The sequence below is a fragment of the Bufo gargarizans genome, chromosome 4, assembly GCF_014858855.1.
Source record: "Bufo gargarizans isolate SCDJY-AF-19 chromosome 4, ASM1485885v1, whole genome shotgun sequence".
Lineage (NCBI taxonomy): Eukaryota > Metazoa > Chordata > Amphibia > Anura > Bufonidae > Bufo > Bufo gargarizans.
In genome coordinates this window covers 446,369,432-446,391,042 of record NC_058083.1, presented here as the reverse complement: position 1 = coordinate 446,391,042, position 21,611 = coordinate 446,369,432, and the positions used below count along the sequence as shown (strand labels likewise).

The 21,611-nt window shown below is 46.9% G+C and overlaps 1 protein-coding gene across 5 annotated transcripts in view; it reads right to left on the bottom strand.

Moving 5' to 3' along the window:
• The window catches only part of VRK2 (VRK serine/threonine kinase 2), an 81,918-nt gene that overhangs the window by 40,725 nt on the left and 19,582 nt on the right, over positions 1-21,611 (bottom strand). For all 5 annotated transcript variants that reach the window (XM_044291821.1, XM_044291819.1, XM_044291820.1 and 2 more), the window contains exon 8: positions 11,531-11,663. In XM_044291821.1, coding sequence (XP_044147756.1) covers positions 11,531-11,663 — 133 coding nt within the window. The remainder of the gene's footprint in view (positions 1-11,530; positions 11,664-21,611) is intronic.

Here is a 21,611-nt window from a genome sequence, read left to right as displayed (position 1 = left end):
ACATGCTGCGATTTTCATGCAACGCATAAGTGATGCGTGAAAATCACTGCTCATGTGAACAGCCCTATAGAAATGAATGGGTCAGGATTCAGTGCGGGTGCAATGCGTTTAACCCGCGCGGAAAACTCGCCCGTATGAAAGGGGCCTAAGAGTAACTGCAGTTGGTAGATTTGGCATTTAGAAAATTTTACTGAAATACCGTTTCATCTGCAAAGTACTACTGCTCTAGAAAATAAAATATGGCACCTACTGTATATCACAGAATTAAAATATATATTTCCCACATACTTATAAATATATATATCCCAAGAGACTGGGTTAAAATATATGCACTTCTAAACTGCAAAAAGTACCAAAGCAGAGGTGTGCGTACCTTGACGCTCTTTACAAAGATCTCTACCAGCACCCTCCACTGTCATATGAAACAACAACTATTCCTAGGTCAGTAAAATATTAATTTCCAAAGTACGATTTCTATATCTATTGTGCTATTACCATACTATGTCACCACACGTTTGCACTGTGATTTATAGTACTGCTATACATGTATATGGCAGAGGGGCCTTTGGCCCCCCTGAGACACCAGGGCGCAGGTGTGACTGCAATCTATGCTCTCCTCATATCTTATTCACTTTAATTAGGATATAGAATACATTCCCAGACCATCCAGTGGCAACAAACATTAAATTGACAAGTAACACTACAAAAGCGAGTGAAAAAAGTAAAGTTAATGTTTGCTGCCACTTTATAGCTACTGTGAATTAAGAGTCAAGCCTCAGGTTAACCCTTTTTTGTGAATTGACGCAACTGTACATTGTTGCTTTAACCAAGTTGGTTAAGTGGCAAAGTGACAGTTATGTCGCCAGGATGGAGCAGGCACAGCAGTTGTGCCCATGCCTAGCTCTGATCCTACCTGTTTAACTGCTTAAATGTCACTGTCAATAGTGACTGCAGCATCCAGGCACCTAGAGAGAAGGAGGGGTAAGGAGTCTTTATTACAGAAAAAAAAAAGCATTGAGTTGTTATTTAACGTACACATTGAAGTGAATGTGGCTGGGCACGATACCAAGCACAATGTACGGCTCTGTGCTTGGTAAGCATGGAGAAGGCCACGACGCTCACAGGAGCGCAGATGCGTTCTGAAACAGCTGATCAGCAGGGGTCCCAGGTGTCGGAGGATAGGTCATCAGTATCAAAATCCCAGAAAACGCTGGTAACAAAAAATTGTCGGCTTTTGTTCATCCCATCTTGTAACAAGCAGAAAAAATTGTGATTAAAAAGTTGCATATACCCCAAAATTGTACTAATAAACACTAAAGTTCATTTCACAAAAAAAAAGCACTGTCAGTTCACAAATGAAAAATGTATAGCTTTTAGAATGTAGCAACAAGCCCCCACACAGCTCCATCAATAGAAAAATTAAAATGCTATTCTCACTCAGAACATCTCGACTCAAAGACAAATGACTTAACAAAAAAAAATAAAAAACACTTGGGGGGAAATGTATAATTTCTCCCTATGCCAGTTTCTGGGCAGAAAAAAAAAAAAAACACTGTTTGCGACTTTTGTCCCACCACTTGAGAAAAATGATGATTAAACTTACCGGTAATCGGATTTTCCAGATCCCACGACAGCACCACAGAGAGGATTTACAGAGAAGAATACCCCTTTCTTACGGGGGGGGGGGCCACCACTTGCAGAACTTCTTACCGACAGAAGAACAGAGGCAGAATTTAGCTGGAGCCAATAGAGATGGTAAGGTAGAAGGAGAAGACCACGTGGCAGCCTTACAGGTTTGCACAATAGAAACATTAGCCCTCTCCTCCCAAGAGGTAGACTGCGCAAGTAGAAATGTTTCCAGAAGAGACGTAAGCCTGAGAAAAAAAAAAGACCTAAGCTATCTGGCTAGTGAACTCTTTGAGGCCGCCTTACCCTCATTATGCCAGAAAAAAGGGAACAAAAAGCGCAGAGGGCTTTCTCCAATCCTTAGTTACCCCTAGGTAACAAATAAGGCATCTCCTAATATCCAGACATTGGCAACTTATTCCTTTTGAAAAGTGCTTGAAAAGTAATCAAAGCTAAGAATACCCAGATGGAAGCATAGAGAATCTAAAAGCTAACTAGAGGTCCGAACTTAAAGAAAAAGGGACCGATCAATAACGTCCTAGGAAATTTTAATACCGGACATTATACTTAAATCTAGCATAATCTTATAAAATAAATCTCATATGGGTTTCTCATCAAGTGTTTATCAAAATAATCATAACAGATTTTAACAAAACATCTTACAGAAGTACCTGTCTTGACAAGGAATGACCAACTGAAGATAATTGGTGCAGAATATTTGGTGCAGAATATATTGCGAGACAGATGCTTTGATCCAAGATCCACTGGAGGTCCTGTGTTACATTTACCAGAGGAACTTTAGACGTCAAATCTCCAATTTTCCTCGCAATCTGGCATCCATGATGGAAAACTACCATGGCATCCATCCCCCAGGGGAGCTCACGGGTCTGCCGCAAGAGGTCCAAAGAGCACACTGGATCCTTCAGCTTTGGAATTCTAGATCGGCGGCAAGTATTTATAAAGTTTGCTGGTGTGCCATACCTCCTGTAGGCCATCCAGACTAAATGTTCCAGTCCATCTTATTACTCCCCACCAGGAGCAATACAGGGCTTTGATGCTACGCCATTCATACTGTAGGCTATTCAAGCAATATGGTCTAGCCTATCTTCTAACTCCTCATCAAGAGCATTATAGGGCTTTGTTGGAGTGCTATGCCTATTGTAGACTATAAACTACAAATTAACAACCAAACATAGCCACAGAACTAGTTCACCCTGCATGCATAGCCACCAAGATAGACCGCCACAAGGACATGGCGGCACCCCAGGTCACATAGACACCCACTCAGAGCCAAGTACATTCATCCAGACACTGCTGCATGAGCGGTCAACTATTTAGGAATGGCAACAGAAGACACCAGCCATGCAGACACGGCCGCCAGGAGCCGCCCCCCCATGCAGACACGGCCGCAGCAGCCATGTGGAGCTGTCCGCGATCAACACAACCGCACTGGATAAACCCAGGAGCAGAAACAGACAGTAAGAGCAGTCATCCCAGCAAGCATAAACACAGAAGCAATCAGCTCCCTAGGTACATGAGGCCAACCAGGCAAATACTAAAATGCAGCCAGCCTGCCAGGCACAGATTCCAAGGCAGTCAGCCAGACAGTCCTGAGTCAGTCAGCCAAACAGGTATAGGCTCAAAGGCAGCCCGCCAGACAGGCACAGGCTCAAAGGCAGCCCGCCAGACAGGTACAGTCTCAAAAGTAGCCAGCTAGCCAGGCACAAACTCAAAGGCAGCCAGCCAAAAGGCACAGCTTCACATGCAACCAGCCAGACAGACAGACACATGCTCAAAGGCAGCCAGACAGACAGGCACAGGCTCAAAAGGCAGCAAGCCAACAGGCACAGCTTCACATGCAGCCAGACAGACATAAACTCAAATCAGTCAGCCAGACAGGCATAGTCTCACAGGCATTCAACCTGGCACAGACTCTACAGGCGTTAGGCGACCAGGCATAAATGCTACAGGTGTTCAACCAACATTCAACCAAGCAGGCATATATGCAAAGACGTTTAGCCATACAGGCATCAGTAATCAGAAAAAAAAACCATAACAGAGACATTCAGATAGGAAGGCCTGAAGACAGTCATCCAGTCTCCCAAAGGTAGTCAACCAGGCCCTGAAGCCATGAGGCAGTCAACCAGGCCCTGAAGCCATGAGGCAGTCAACCAGGCCCTGAAGCCATGAGGCAGTCAACCAGGCCCTGAAGCCATGAGGCAGTCAACCAGGCCCTGAAGCCATGAGGCAGTCAACCAGGCCCTGAAGCCATGAGGCAGTCAACCAGGCCCTGAAGCCATGAGGCAGTCAACCAGGCCCTGAAGCCATGAGGCAGTCAACCAGGCCCTGAAGCCATGAGGCAGTCAACCAGGCCCTGAAGCCATGAGGCAGTCAACCAGGCCCTGAAGCCACGAGGCAGTCAACCAGGCCCTGAATCCACGAGGCAGTCAACCAGGCCCTGAATCCACGAGGCAGTCAACCAGGCCCTGAATCCACGAGGCAGTCAACCAGGCCCTGAATCCACGAGGCAGTCAACCAGGCCCTGAATCCACGAGGCAGACAACCAGCCAACCAGGCCCCAAACAGGCCCCGAGGCATTCACCAGATTCATACCAACCACATAACACAAATATTTGCTATATAACCTAAGTACAATTATAAGTAGTACCTTCTTTCACAGCCGTGGGGCTGCATGATCTAGGCTCCTTCTTCCTCGTCTGAGCCGCACACCGGAGAATGCATCGGAATACATGTTCCCTCCATGAATCCGGGCTGCGTGCGGTGGAAAGCAATACACCCCCGGGGATGCTTCCTATTATCCATGGATCTGGGCTCCAAACGTTGCGTGGCCTTGCTCCACGGGAGGGGCCCACGCACCTGCTGCAAGAACCGGGCGGAGGCTCCTAGGGTCCTGTCAGCCCAACCTATGGGCGATAGACCCCAGCAGGTATTACCACATAGCCCTCCAGAACATTTCTAGGACTTCCAGCCTAGCGGTACCTGAAAAGAAAACTGCAAGTCTCCCGCTCCAGGGACAGGAAACCACTGAGGGCGGATCCTCTCTCTCTGTGGTGCTGTCGTGGGGGAAGGGAAAAAATATATGTGCAGTTTTCTGGTGTAAAGTAAGACTGGAGCAGGGCGCACAGACTGCCTGAGGCAGTAATGGTACTGACAAAATAAAGGTAATATGTTACTTAGTTGAACACCGCAAAATTTATAATGCAAAAACAATGGCGGAAATCCAGTTTTTCTTTTTTTTGGGGGGGGTTCCTTTCCCCCGGCATGAGTTGATAACAGTTGGACAATAAGTATCCCAAAATGAAAAATACTGTACAACCAATACCACAATCATAACTAGCAACAGAAAAATGTTATAGGAAAGCCATGATGGAAAAAGAAAAACCAAAAAAATTGTTTGGTCTTCTAGGCCAAAATAAGCAGATCTTTAACAGGTTCATGAATAACAAAAAATATCAATATATAATATAGATCACTTTGTATATATATTTGTACAAATATATACACACAACACTAATGTTCTGGGGTCACAAGAAGATGGCTACTAACTATATTGCCAAAGCTCCCGTCACTTCATTGACTAGACCTAACCTCTTGCTCAGCCCTGACAATCTTGCGCCTACAATTCATGAACAACTGCTGCTCAATAAGCAGAGTAGGGTTGCACCGGGTATCGACTTATCGATACCGAATCAATACTTTTGTACCCGGATCGATTCGATACCGGGATTTGTCTTTTACAGATACTAGGCTGCACTACTGTGTAAAGTCCTATTCACCCTGATAGAGCTCTATTAGAGTGAATAGGGCAAGGATTAAAAGATCCCAGGTTCTAACCCCTAAGGGGGGAAATAGTTATTAAATAAAAAGTAAAAAAAAATAATAATAAAAAATATTAAGTTTAAATCACCCCCTTTCCCAATTTTACATATAAAATATATATACAATAAATAAATAAACATATTACATATCGCCACGTCCGAAAAGTCCAAACTATTAAAATCTAAAAGAATATCTCCTATGCGGTGAATGCCGTAACAGAAACTGTGCAATTCGCCATTTTTCAGTAACCTTTCCCCCCTTTCCCAATTTTACATATAAAATATATAAACAATAAACATATTACATATCGCCACATCCAAAAAGTCCAAACTATTAAAAAAATATCTCCAATGCAGTGAACGCCGTAAAAAAATTATCTAAACCGCGCAATTCACAATTTTTTTGTCACCTTGTCCACCCGAAAAATAGGATAGGGCTGTTCTTCATTTTATGGAATATCCTATAATAGAATGCACACGGCTTTGTTGGTGTTTTTTTTCTTCTTTTTTTTCGCATGGTATCGAATGGTACTTTTTTATGGTATCGAAATGGAATTCAAATTTTGGTATCGTGACAACCCTAAAGCAGAGCCTCTGCACTTTAAAGGGTTTCTGTCACCAGAATTAACCCTATTAAACTAGCTGACATTAGTGATGTGCTAATGTCAGCTGAACCCAACTAACTTACTATTCCTACTTTTATCTATGCCACCGTTACTCCAGAAATATAACTTTTATAATATGCCAATTAGCCACTAGGTGCAGAGGGGCGTTGCCCCTGCTCCTAGAGGCTCGGTTCTCCCACCTCTGGCCATGCCCTGCTACACTAGATTGACAGGGCCAGCCAGCGTTGGTCTCCTACTGCTAGCCCTGTCTGCCGTGTAAATCCCGAGGCTCCGCCGTCCCGTTCAGTATTCGGCGCAGGCACAGTGAGTGAAGGGCACTCACCGGCTTCCTCACTGCGCCTACGCCGAATACTGAACGACGCAGGATTTCCCCAGTGCACAGGGCCGGCAGTTGGAGGTGCCTGGCCCTGTCAATCTAGTGTAGTAGGGCGTGGCCAGAGTTGGGAGAACGGACCCTCTAGGAGCAGGGGCAACGCCCCCCACCGCACCTAGAGTCATATTATAAAAGTTATATTTCTGGAGTAACGGGGGAAAAAGTAGGAATAGGCTAGTTAGGTTCAGCTGACATTACCACATCGCTAATCTCAGCTAGTTTAATAGGGTTAATTCCGGGGACAGAAACCCTTTAACCGCTATTCAGAGCAGTGGCGCAAGTGTGACTCTGTCAGGGCCGATCGAAAATGTCCCGTCCCGTCGTTCAAGTCAAAGGACGGGGGCTTCATCAGCAGCAGGGACAGCTCTTTGCAGGTGAAGAATGAATCAATATGCTCAACTCCAGTAGGGAACTATCTGAGGTAGGGCTCTTTCACACGAGCAGATGCCGTGCGGGTAATCCGCTGCGTGAAAGAGAGCCAAACCCTGCTCCGGACAGCAGAGACACGGAGCATTAACATGATTGATAATGCTCTTTGCCTCTCTGTGATCTTTTTACTACAAAATCATGGTGACAATTTTATCTCACTGTGATTTTGTAGTAAAAAGGTCACAGAGAGGTACAGAGAATTATCAGTCATGTTAAGGCTCCGTGTCTCTGCTGTCCGGAGCAGGGCTTGGCATGCTTTCACGCAGCGGATTACCCACACCGCATCCGCTCGTGTGATAGAGCCCTAAGGGTTGCCTTATCGTGGCACAATGGTTTGCAAAATTTGTTAAACACTTCCAGACCAGGCCATTTACCCCCTTCCTGACCAAGCCTAATTTTGCGAATCTGATGTCTCACTGTATGTGGTAATCATTTTGGAATGCTTTTACCTATCCAAGGCAATCTGTCTTTTTGTGACACATTGTGTTAATGGTAAATTTGAGTCAAGGAATTTTTATGGGGTGTTTCATAGAATTTATAAAACTTTGATGTGCAAATTAAAAATTACATTTTATTTTTACTAGAAATTGGTGCTTTAGGCCCAAACTTTCTTTTTTACATACAGTAACTGCTGTTTGAGGATACGCCAGCGCTCAGAATTAGCTAAAAAGGTTTTTAAGAACAATAACGTTTTTTTATTTTTTTTGCTGTGTGAGGGCTTATTTTTTAAGGGACAAGCTGTCGATTTTATTGCCACCATTTGGGATTACATTTTGTTTTCTGATCGCTTTTTATGTCTTTTCTTGGGAGGTGTGGTGGGCACAAATTGAAATTCTATCAGTTTTTTATTTTTTATGAGGTTCACGATGTGGTATATACGATATAACTTTATTCTGCAGTTTGATATGATTATGGCGATACAAATTTTATTTGATTTTTTCCATGTTTTATTACTGTTGCATGTTTTATTACTGTTGCATAATAAAATCACTTTTTATAAAAAATTTGTTACACTTTGCATCTCCATACACTAACATCCATAACACTTATTTTTATGCCAACGTAGATGTCTGAGGGCTTGCCTTTTGCAGGATAGACTGTACTTTGTTTCGGTACCATTTTTGTCACAGGATGCCGGCAAGGCGCTCGCTCTCCTCAGCGCTGTCGGCGTCCTCAGTTCCCCCGGCAACCAGGGGAGGTCTGAGCACCGAGCTGGGCACTCGGTGCTCAGCTGTATTCAGCAGCGTGGGTCATGTGGCGCTGGCCACGTCACATGACCCCAGCTAGTCAGTATTTAAGAGGCAGCCTGCTGGCCACAGGTTGCCTGTTAATTAGGTTCATTTGCGATTCTGTTACCTGGCATACTTACCTTTTCCTGTGTTCCCCAACGATCCTCTGCCTGCTCCTCCAGTACTGCGCTGCTCTCCTGGTATTCCGACCCCGGCTTCCACATGACTATTCTCTGCTTACTCCATTTGTACTTCGTTGCTCTCTTGGTATTGACTCGGTCCGTTCACTATCTGTTGTTTGTCTTGTCTGTCCTCCCAGCACGTATTCTAAGCTAGGGACTGCCGTCCAGTTGTCCCGTCATCAGGACTTGCGAGGAAAGTAGGCAAGGCCAGGGGTGAGGGTGGAGCGCAGTGGTCACTATCCTCCCCCCCTGTGTGTGTGTGTGTGTGTGTGTGTGTACGTGACTGTTACAATTTTGGAGTACATAAGACTTTTTTTTTTTACTTGATATTATGTTTTCTGGAGTAGATATTATGTTTTCAGCGTTCACCTGATAGGGTAGATGTGATATTTTTATAGAGCCAGTCGTTACGGATGCAGTGATGCCAAATATGTCTTTTTTTTTTTTTTTTGTTTCACAAGAACATTTTTTAAATAAAAACATTTTTGTGTTGCCATTTTCTTAAAGCCATATATTATTATTTTTTTCTTGACAATGGTCTTGTGTGAGGGTTTGTTTTTTGCGGGATGAGGCGACGTTTTTATTGCTAATATTTTGGGGTACATACAACTTTTTGATCGCTTAATATCATGCTTTTAGGGAGGTTTTGGCATTTTTTTTACAGTCGATACAGACGCGATGATACCAGATATGTCTTTTTTTCTAGCTTTAACAATTTTTACATTGCCTAATTGGGGAAAAGTGCTATTTTTTACATCTGAAACTTTTTTTAACTTTATTTTACACTTTGTGTCCCCCATAAGATCATACAAGACCTCTGGGTGACATTTAACACCAATTTTCTTTTTTTACACTATTAATTTCTCCTATAACTGGTGCTGACATAGTAGACCTAGTTACAGGGGGAACACAACCCTCAGAGAGGCTGTAAAACAGTATACTATGCTGTAAAGCCTCCTTGCAGGGCATATTTAGGTCTAAGGAAGACCCAACAGCTGCTGCAGTCTCCCGGGCCGGAACAGGAAACAGCATAGCGCTTCCTTAGCTGTATACATGGCGCTCGTTCAGCGCTGTTTACACAGCGATCTAGAAGGCAGGGACACTGAGGAACAGTCCCTGCTTTCTCTATGGGGTGACCCCCACTCAGCAGCTGCTCGATTAGCGTGCAGCTGCAATCTCTGAATGGATGTTCTAAAACGTCCATTCACAGATAAATCCTGAACCCCAGGACTTTTATAGTCAATGGGCAGTCAGGAAGAGATAAAAATATAGTGCTATAAAACTACTTAAAGAGGACCTTTCACCTAAAAAAAAAAATTAAACTAAGACCATAGCTTAACTTACATGCCCCCATGAAGTCTTGATCGTTTTTTTCCTTTTTCAAACTGTGCCCCCGTTTGTCCGCTATGCCCCCCGGAATAATTCCCGCCGTCTATGCTAATGAGCCAGCCTCAAATGGGCTGGCTTTAAAAGTTCTCCCGGTCGTGCCTTCCATCTTCTCCCTGGCACGGAGCGCATCCAATCAGCGGGCTCCGCTCTTAGCCGGATAGACGAAATCGCTCCAGTTCTCTGAAGTCTCGCGAGAACTGGAGCGTCTTCTCCCTGGCTAAGAGCGGAGCGCGCTGATTGGATGCGCTCCGTGCCAGGGAGAAGATAGAAGGCACGCCGAGGAGAACTTTTAAAGCCAGCCCATTTGAATTTTTTTTTTTAGGTGAAAGGTCCTCTTTAAAATAATGCATATAGATTTGGGTATATTTACTTGTATTGCACTTAAATACAAATCTGTACTTCCTACCCATTTGTTTTATTTCACTCACAGGGTTTGTGCAATGCATTGGCATACCTATCAAAGTGGACAACCATGCGCCTCCTATGATGCTGAACTTCTTATGTTCCTGAAATAAAGCCGTGGCATTTTCTAGCAGCTATCACTAGGGAGGCTCGGCACATAGCAATTTTTACAGATTCTATTCCAGGCGTTATTCATCCCTGGGGGCCTCTCAAGCAGACCCCCCCCAGCGTGGCCGGACCTGTAAAGGGAATCCTATTTACCTAATCCCCAATGCTCTGGCTCCTTTTCTCCTATGTCTCCCCGAGTAGCGCCATGTCTCCCAAGAGTCATGTCATCTCTGCAGCCAATGACTGATATTGACGCAATAAGACATGAGAGCTGCAGCGGCCCAGGGGGAGCGAAGGAGCTGGAACCCAGAAGCAGGGACCAGGTAAGTATGATTCCCTCTGCAGGTGGGGCCACTGTAAGTTCATGGGCAACTATATAAATGCCTATGCACTGAACTCCCCCTAGTGGTGGCTGCAGGAAGACAGTTTTATCATGTGCAATGTGAAGGGAAGGACACATACAGCTGTATAGACAATTTTTAAAGGGTTTATCCAAGACTATAAAATGTCCCCCCATATGCCGGGAACCCCCTGACATCGGATGTTTTCATCCGTGTACGGGGAGAAGCAGCAGCGGCGGTGCAGGGACCAGGAGCGGCACAGGGAGCGGGGTAAGTATATTCATTGTTAGGGGCATGGCATATGGGGGGGGGGGGGGGGGCATTTTATAGTCTTGGAAAACCCCTTGTAAATACATTGAGAATATGATTTTTAAAATGATCTTCATATTTAGGAAGCACCTGTACCCCTTTTTCCAACACAAAAGTCAAGGCGCAAAAAAAATTAAAAAAATAAAATCTTAAATTTGTCATGCAACTCATTGGTGCGAGGCATATAAAGTTTTGGTATGGAACCTTATGAGATCAGTTTATGCCCCTAGTGCCCAATAAAAGTCAGTATTTCCGCCACTCTTCAGTTTACAGTGCCACAGCTCCACGTGTGGCTTATAGCCACGCAAGTGGGGTAGACGCACTTAAGTTTCTGCATGTAATCTGCATCAAGAAGTGCCATGTTCATCATTCTTGATGCTGGTTTCAAATCCACTGCTGTGAAAGGCAATGCAGATTCTCACTGAACACCATGCCAAGATCCACATGCTGCGTGCATATAACTTAATCGGGTGCTAGCTAAAGTTAATATAACCGTATAGGTGTGTGTAATATATAGAGTTAAATCATAGAAGACAATACAGTAGATAAATATAGTATACACCACAGAATAAGTTATGTGGCAGAACGCCACTATAAAAGATCCCTGCTCACTTTACACATTATATATTCTTTTAATTAAACTACTCATACAGTAATAATAATAAAAAGGAACATACCAACCCCCTTGTGAGCATCTCTGCTGGTAAACTCAATTGTCCCATTGTGGCATTTTCTTGGGTCTTCTTTATATTCTTTGTGTTTCCCATCGGGGCAGTATCTGTAAGAAAGTCCATAATCTGCAAGATAAACCTGGAAGACGAGAACAGATAAATGAATAATGCTTTTGTCCTTTGAAAGTATAACCTTTATAATTAAGCCTTAAGAAACTTACAGGTTAAGGACAAGCTTTGATCTACATTTTATTAAACCAAATGGTGCCTCAAGATAAAATATGCACATCTGGGGGCTATAACCGTTACCCTTCCACTTTAAATCCTTCCCATCGTAGTCATATCTTGTTTCTGAATTTAGCCATTTTTCAGGGGGGGTTTCCCTCTTTATCTCCCAAGTTTTCATCTCTCCAGGTGGGTATCTACACATCATAAACTGCAATGTGTCTTTTATGTGTCCTCTCGGTTTAGATCTCAGAAGCTCTCGCATTTCACGAAGATACTTTCTCCGATTAGAGCATTTCGATTTAATTGTGTAAAGGTTTGTAAAGTTTGTCATTTTCGATACACAAAGCAGCATAGTTATATAGAGTGTGTGAGGTAATAAAGTAATAGTATAAAGGCAGACAATACAGAATAAATGAGAACTTGAGAGATTCATTTCCATCCAAACTTTCTTATTTAATCTTTTCAACTTCCTTTTCATCAGCAGATAGGAAGGAAATAAAAAACGTGCAACTTCCATGGAACGTGAAGTTCACCTTTTGAGTGACAAGTTAAAGAGTAACTGATCAGTGGGATACCATGTGCTAAGACCCCCACCAATTGCTGAAATGAAGGGGCAGAGGTGCTCAGCCTAGTAGTAGTGTCCTTTCAGCTGCTATCAGCTCTGCTCTTTTCAGGTAGATGGGGTTAGCAGTTTAGAGGTGGGTGAGTGTAAAAAAAAAAAAATGCCCATGCCAGGGGGAAATCGCACACAATACTCTGTGCATCAGTATCTGTCAGCAAACAGAGCCCTTACTTGCTGTACATGGAGCAATCTGTATGGGGCTAAAGCTGCACTGATAAATGAGAACTAGTGTAGGCAGCAGTATGCTGGACACACAAATCTCACATCTAGCATGCATTACCATGAGGAATATTTCCCCTTGAGAAAGGTATGTGACTAGAGGTTGTAAACTGAATATAAATGGGACTTAAAATGAATAAGGCATCATGTAAAACAACCGTAGCAGGTCCATGCCCGTATTGCGGCGCAATATACGGGCACTGTCCGTATGCACACCGCATCACAGATGAGACCCATTCTCTTGAATGGTTCCACAATCAGGAAGATACGGTGCGGTGTGGAACGGAGGCATGGATCGAAATCCCACAGAAACACTACGGAGTGCTTCTGTGGGTTTTCTGTCGCCACTGCACCGCAAAATAATAGTGGATGACCCCATTTAAGTGAATGGGTCCACATCCGCAGATGGCAGGCCCACAGTGAGTGCCCGTGCACTGCAGCACAGGCACGGTGGGCACACGGTCATGTCCATGAGGCCAAAAGGAATGAAGATTTTTTTTTATTTTTTTTTACTACTAATGTACATAACCACTTTCCTATATGGTGTTCATACCCTTTAAAGGGATTGTCCAGTTTAGAAAATTAATAGAGGAAGTTGTGTGTTCAGGAGAGCGGTTACAAACAGCACCTGTCCTGTCCTGTATTACACAATCCAATGATCTGCATGTGTGCCATGCAGTAATGCTTAATTTAACCTGTGGTGGCGCTGAAGGAAAATTCAATACTTACTGTGTGATCAGCTTAGTGTCAAGGGATCCTTCTAACAAGCAGGAATTGAATGTCACAGAGAAAGCAGCAACACAAGTGCTTATAACAAGCGGCCTTTCATTTTAGTCCCTGACAGCTTAGCAAAGGTATTTGCTTTTCACACTTTTAAAACACTATTGAGGAATTTCTCTTTAGAGCTTATGCACACACTCAGTTTTAGGAGTTTGAAGGGCTTGTCCCATGAAAAATAGTCAACATTTTTCAAACCAGCACCTGGATCTAAATAATTGTAATTGCATGTACCGTAATTAAATGTTTATTATAGCCACTTCAATAAAACTTATCTCTATGGCGCCACCTGCTGATTGCCCTTTTTCTAAATTCTCTGTCCAGCTCACTGAGGTTGACATACATGGTCAGTTCCGTCCTTCAACTGCCACCAATGAAAAAATGCATGCCCTTATAGCCACAAGCTTGAAATACATCTAGCAGAGTAAATGCGGCAATTAATGAGGAGATCTCTGGATCCATGAGAGGTACATGGCTGGTTCTACGCGTGTTAGAAAGAGACTGCCATGTACTATGTGATATCTGATTTTCCATGTTTTACCCTACTAATGGGATAACCCTTTTAAACCAAACCGCATCTCCAGTTTCAAGGCAAGATTTCTATACACATCTGTGTACGATGCCACAGTCTACATTGGATTTTTTTTTTACATTTTACTATGAAAGATAATTTAACATTTCTGGGTCCGGACAACGCATCAATGTTTATGAGGTTAATGAGTGTTTACTGCGTACAATGGCTGCAAATGATTCTGCAGAAAAAGCCTACCTGTTCCTAAATAAAACCCTATTTACTGCTGGGAGTGCTGCTGGCTGCACAATAGAAAAAAATGTGAAAAGGAGTCAAAAACGATAACGCCAATAAAAAAGGCAATGTTTTCATTCCAAATCCAATCTCCATAGCAGCTGCATATTCAAAGCAGCTCATTTTATTTGCTAAAATATGTTAAAACATGTTAAAATAGCAATGTGTGGTTTTCCTGCTTGAAAATAAATCATCCCCCATTGTAAGCAAACCAATGGCATTATACGCTACTGCATGCTTTATGGAGAGTCAGATTGGTTAATCTATGCTAATCTGCATAACACTTCCAACTGCTGAAAGAATCCAGAGAACGAATCTAGCGCCTGGAAACTTAGGAAATAGCACTTTACCTAAAAATAGACTTGTAGATCACACCGAATAAAGCCCAGAAACGGATGGAACACCGAAAATGGAGTCAGCCGAAAAATGTAGGAACTGCAAGAGCACCTAATGACACTTAACTATGTCATTGTAGGGTTTTATTTTTATCCGTCTCATGTGTCATGTAAAGCTGAATGCCAGTCATCAGGCTATTAGCATGATTACTGCACCGATCCTATTAATATATCGGAATCAAAAAGACATACTAAGGAGTAGCTATGAAGGAACCAGCTGCTAACCATGTACAGGTTCAACCGCGCAATACTATAGGACTTTGGGGGACATTTACTAAGCATGTTGCGCCAGAATTATAGTGTAAAACGCGCCAAAAAGAATGGAGTTTTAATTTGCGCAAAATATATCAACTGTTTTCTTCAGAATTTTCACCATAAAGAGTGCATCACGCCAGAGATGAGTTATAAATATCAAAGTGGGCGGGGCTATTAAACTGGTGCATATTACGCCTCATTTATCATCCTCTTATCGGCTGAAATGGCTCAAATTGTTGCGGACAATTAAGGGGGTTATCCAATACTATAAACTGCCCCTCCCCCGGTATGCTGGGCCCCTCACAGGGAAAATACTTACCTGGCTCCCCGCGCCGCTCCTGCTTCTTCCCATGCACCGATGAAAACATTCGGTGTCGGGGGGAAGCTATTGAGGCTAGGGAGGCTCGTCCCAGTCACCGCCTGCCTCTACCACATTGGCGCACGGGGAGCAGCTGCGACGCTGCGGGGACCAGGAGCGGCGCAGGGAGCGGGGAGCCAGGTAAGTATATTCATTGTGAGGACCCGGGGGGGGGGGGCAGTTTATAGTATTGGATAACCCCTTATGTGGTGGTGGTTTGTGTAAAAAGTCACATTTATGGGAGAAAAAAGGAGATTTTTTGTGAAACTCGCCTGTAAAATCTTTTTCTCGTCTTTTCCATTGGGGGACACAGACCATGGGTATAGCTTAGAGGTATTAGTAGGAGGGACACTATGCAAATATAAAAGAGAGCTCCTCCTCCTCGGGCTATACCCCCAGGCTCCACCAGGAGGAACTCAGGCGTTGCAAAAGCAGTAGGAGAAGGAGACAAGAAAAAATAATGGAAGCCATTGGACCAAAGCCCATGAGGTCCAACCACAAACAGAACTGAACTGAAAACCCCTCCTGCAACAGGCAGAATGGGTGGGAGCTGTGTCCCCCAATGGAAAAAACGAGAAAAAGATTTTACAGGCGAGTTTCACAAAAAATCTCCTTTTCTTGTACTTTTTTCCATTGGGGGACACAGACCATGGGATGTCCCAAAGCAGTCCATGGGGTGGGAAAAAATATCATCACCGCCAGGAGGAACGTCCAACGGTCAAACAGGAACCACAGCCTGCAAAACCCTGCGGCAAAAGACAGCATCAGCCGAAGCCAGCGAATGCAACTGATAAACCTTCGTAAAGGTATGTAAGAACGACCAGGTGGCCGCCTTACACAGCTGAGATGCAGAGGCACGATTGCGCCTTGCCCAGGAAGCCCCCACCTCCCTAGTGGAGTGAGCGGTAATCCGAGCCGGGGGAACCCTACCACGAGCACGATAAGCCGCGGAGATAGCCGAGCGGATCCATCGCGCCACAGTGACCTTGGAGGCCGCCAGACCCTTACAAGGTCCTTCGGGAATCACAAAGAGGGAGTCTGAATGGCGGACAGAGGCGGTAGCCGTCAGATACACCTTCAGGGCCCGGACGACATCCAGGGAATGGAGAGTGCATTCCTTGGGGTTTGCCGGAGAAGGACAAAAGGAGGGCAGGACAAGATCCTCGTTAAGGTGGAAGGGAGAGACCACCTTGGGCAAAAAGGAGGGAACCAGACGGAGCACCACCTTATCCTGGTGAAAAACCAGAAAAGGCTCCTGGCAGGAAAGTGCGGCCAGCTCCGATACCCGCCTGATGGAAGTTATGGCCACAAGGAAGACCACCTTCCAGGTGAGAAAGGTCAGGAAGACCCCCCTCAGAGGCTCAAAGGGGGCCGTCTGGAGGGCGTGCAGGACCAAATTGAGATCCCAAGGAGGCAAAGGGGGGACGTACGGAGGGACCGAATGCGCCACCCCCTGAAGAAAGGTCCTCACAGGACCCAGAGGAGCAAGGGACTTCTGAGAAAAGACGGCCAGAGCCGAAACCCGACCCTTCAGGGAGCTCAGCGACAGACCCATCTCGAGTCCAGACTGCAGAAACGATGGAAAAACGAAGGGGAGGGGAACCAGAGTTCTCACAAAAGGTCAGGAAGGCCTTACAGGTGCGATAGTAAATCCGGGAGGAAGCCAGCTTCCTCGCTCTAATCATGGTTCTAACCACCGAGAACCCTCTCTTCTTCAGGATGGCAGTTTCAACAGCCACGCCGTTAAACGAAGAGACTGTAAATTCCGGTGGAAGAGCGGGCCCTGAGACAGTAGATCTTCTCTGTCGGGGAGAGGGAATGGGGCGTCCGACAGCATCTGAGCCACGTCCGAGAACCATCGTAATCCTTCTGCCTCGATCTTGCGTAGAACCTTTGGCAGCAGAGGAAGTGGAGGGAAGACATAGAGGAGGCTGAAGTCCTGCCACGGAGACACCAGCGCGTCCACCCCGTACGCCTTCGGATCCCGGGCGCGAGCCAGGAACACTTGTTGTTGAGTCTGGATGCCATCAAGTCCACATCCGGACGGCCCCACCTGCGGCAGACGTCTTCGAATACATCCGGATGCAGAGACCACTCGCCCGGATCCACCTTGTTGCGGCTTAGAAAGTCCGCTGTCCAGTTGTCTACTCCTGGAATGCATACAGCTGACAACACCGGAACATGCGACTCCGCCCACAGCAGAATTTTCCTCACCTCCTGCATCACCGCCCGGCTGCGGGTCCCGCCTTAATGGTTGATGTAAGCCACAGCCGTGGCATTGTCCGACTGAATTCTTACCGGGCGGCCGGCAAGGAGAGGAGTCCAATGGGAGAGGGAGTGGAAAATCGCTCTCAGCTCCAGGATGTTGATCGGGAGGAGAGATTCCGTCGCTGACCAAACCCCCTGAACCGTGCGGGACAGGAGAACGCAGCCCCAACCCAGGAGGCTGGCATCGGTGGTGACGATCATCCAGGAGAACGGGAGGAAAGATCTTCCTGACGTCAGGTTCATAGGGGACATCCACCAAGGAAGAGTTGCCCGAACCCGCAGAGACAGGCGGATGCGAGCGTCCAGACCCCGAGGGAAAGGATCTCCTGTTGCAGCGAACGAGTGTGAAACTGGGCATATCGTACGGCCTCGCATGCACTCCCGGATGGAGACACACGGGGAGCGCAGCAGGTGCGACACTGCCCCCTGGATCTGGGAGGACTTGGAGACTGGAAGAAACACTTTGGCGGCTGAGGTATCCAAAATCATCCCAAGGAAGGAGAGCTTCTGGGACGGGAGGAGAGAGGATTTTGGGAAGTTGATCAACTAGCCGAACTGTTCCAGAGTTTGAACAGTGATCCGGACACTGTCCTCGGCCTGCGGAAGCGAGGGGGCCTTTATCAGGATGCCGTCCAGGTAGGGCAGCAAAGGAATGCCTCTGGTGCGAAGAAGCGCCATGAGGGACGCTAGGATCTTGGTAAAGACCCGAGGGGCGGTCGCTAACCCGAATGGAAGGGCGACAAACTGATAGTGCCGGCCACCAATGGCAAAACGCAGAAATCGTTGGTGAGATTCTGCAATAGGGACATGCAGATAGGCGTCCTGGATGTCTACGGACACGAGGAACTCCCCTGGAAGAAGAGGAACAATAACGGAGCAGAGGGATTCCATTCGAAACCTCCGCATCCGCAGAAACTTGTTGAGCAGCTTCAGATCCAGGATCGGACTGCACCGACCCCTCCTTCTTTGGGACCACGAACAGGTGTGAATAGAAACCAGTGCCCTGTTCCTCTGGGGGAACTGGGGTAATAACCCCCCAGTCCAGAAGGGAAGAAACTGCCATCAAGAGATCCGAGGCTCGGGCCGGATCCCCCGGAATGCGAGAAGGGAAAAAAACGTTCCGGCGGTCTGGACGCAAATTCGATCTTGTAACCCGACGTTACAACTTTTAGAGCCCAGGCGTCCTGAACATGAGCCCTCCAAACCTGCTGATAGGAGAACAGGCGGCCCCCCACCACGAGGGGTGGGTGTGTCCCTTCATGCGGAAGACTGCTTGGGAGCGGCAGTGCGGGCCGACTGCGCCCTCGGGCGCCAGAAAGGCTGGGGCTTGAAGGAGGGCTTCTTGCGGGAGTCCTGTGACCCCCCTGCGGAGGAAGCAGTTGACGTCCTGCTAGAAGAGATGCGGCGAAAGGACCAGTATCGGGAACCGGAAGACCTGGTCCGAAAAGGGAGCTTGGACCTAGGTTGGGGAAGATGAGTGCTCTTGCCCCCAGTAGCGGCAGAGATAAACTCGTCTAGTTGAGCCCAAAAAAGTCTGGAAACCTCAAAGGGGAGGTTAGCAAGGGAACGCCTGGAAGAAGCGTCGGCATCCCACACCTTCAACCAGACCTATCTGCGCTGAATGACCGAGAGGGCTGAAATGCAGGGCAAAGAGGGAACCAATGTCCATGGAAGCCTCACAGAGGACCTTAGAGGCCTGAGACATCTAGAGAACCAAATCCAGTGTGTCAGCAGATGTATCTTGTTCTGCCAGGTCTTAGTGGTGACACTGCAACCACACCGAAAGAGCTCTGGCCACCCATGCCGAGGCAAAGGCAGGTCGCAGGGACATGCCCGCCAGTGAAAAAATGGATTTGGAAAGAGAATCTAGGCGCCTGTCCACGGCGTCCTGCAGAGAGGAGCCGTCTAGGACAGGGAGGGCCGTGTTTTGGCTAACCTGGCCACCGGGGGATCCACCTTAGGGGAGAAGACCACTTCTCCACACTGTCAGCCGGAAAAGGATAAAGCATATCCATGCGTTTGGTGGCAAAAATTTTTGGATTAGGACGGTACCAGGCCCTGGATATGACCGCGGAAAATTCCTCATGGACAGGAAACGCGGCAGCCTCCATTTTTGGGGGGGGGGGGGGGGGGGGAAGGGCGAACTCTCTACTAGTGGAAGGAGGAGAAACCCCTTGGAGATTAAAAGGTGTCACGGACAGCCGCTACTAAGTCAGCCACCATGGTGGAGAGCTTAGGCAGAGGGTCCTGCTCCATGACCTCGTCCGAGCCAGACAATTCCCCTTCAGACTTGGCTCCCTAAGGGGGGGGGGGGGGGGGGGGGAGAGTCATCCGAACACGCCTCTAGACGAGGGGGGGGGGGAAGCGGAGTCATCCGAGGAAGGATGCTGCCGCTCACGCTGCCTCTTAGTAGTCAGGCGTCCTCTGCGGGAACCACTGCGAGGAGACGGAGTGGTTGGCGCCACAGGATTGGAAACTGCCACACGTTCCATAAAGGACATGGCTGCCTTAGCGACTAAGGCCAAATCAGCGGCCGCACTGGACATGGCGGATGCCGGGGGCTGGTCTGGGCAAGAGAAGGGGGAGAAAGGTGATCCTGTCCAGGGGCAGAGCAGGATGCACAGGTACCAGTGACAAAGTGGTAGCAGACACTCCATACAGGACCCCATTGGGGTCTGAGAAGAGGTCTTAGCAGACTTAGGCTTAGGCATGATGGCAACCACAAAAAAAGAAACTACCAGCTGCAGCTAGAAGCTGAAAAGTCCTACCACCCAGGCAACGGCACAGAAAACAACACCAGAGAGGAGCAGGGGACAGCCACACGGCGCGAGGAGCTTCGCAGCAGGCGGAGGAAGGAGCCGGAGCAAAGCGCTAGGCTCCGCCCCCAGGACGCATCATAGAAGTGTGAAAAGAGCGCGCGCTCCACTTCCTGCGGCATATGAAAAAATGTCCCCCGGCGCCAAACGCGGCGTAGCGGGGGTTAATGAATGGTACGGCACCCCCTGCAGTGGTGTCGGAGGCCGCCGAATGAAGCGGGAGACCCGCAGCTGGACCGGCGCCGCTCTGAGAACAGACATGCCGCATAGAAGGGAGCCGAGAGGGCTGCAGAGAAGATCCCCTTAGTAAAGTGCCTCCAGATACCCCAGCACCCCAGACAGGAATACACCCAATTCCCCAGTTCACCCAGGCGGCCCATAGGTATCAGGCAGGGAGAAAGGGGAGGGGAGCAGAGAGGATTGTAGTATACTTATCTGCTCCTGAAGTCTTCTCCCTCTGTTCAGTACCAGCTGGGCTCACCTCTTCAGACATCTGACTCACCTGAGTACAGTGCTCTGGATGGAGGGCGGCAGCAGGTGACCCAGGGGCTGGTGGGATGCCGGAGCTAACAGGTCGAGCCCGGATCCACTTGTCTTCTTGGGGGAAAACTGAGCCAGCCAGGCAGCGTCCAAAAGACGGCAGCAGGCACTCCACGGGGAACCAGGAAAGCGCTATGCCGACCTGTGTCCCCATCTAGAAGAAAATAACAAAAAGGAGAAGAATCAATAAGTGTCATCCTCTTTCACCAGACACTAAGCAAAGACTGAGTTCCTCCTGGTGGAGCCTGGGGGTATAGCCCGAGGAGGAGGAGCTCTCTTTTATATTTGCATAGTGTCCCTCCTACTAATACCTCTAAGCTATACCCATGGTCTGTGTCCCCCAATGGAAAAAAGTACGAGAAATATGACTGTGTCAAAATGTCCCGTTTATGAAAAGAAAAAAACGACTTGTCGGGGGAACAAGTGATAGGTAAGTATTAAAGCAGGATGCACTTATTTTTATCTAATATAAATGAGCTAAACTGCAGGGTTTTGTCAGTAAATTGACATTCAACAAGAACGTTGGGAGTCTGAGACAAAAGTCGCAATTCACCATAGGAAATGTCACAAATATGTTTCAAAAGTCGCAAGTCCGATCCGGCAGGGTTCTCAGAAATGGCGCATTTCAGTATAAAAAAAGTCACATTTTAGTGCTATTGGCGTTAAAATGTCGCAAATATTTTTTTTGTGCAAATTACTCCATTGATAAATGTCCCCCATTGACTATTATAGACTGGAGGGCTTTTCATTTACCGTAAATGTTTAAAATACAAGCCCTCTCTTTCTCCTTTTAGGGGTTGGCCC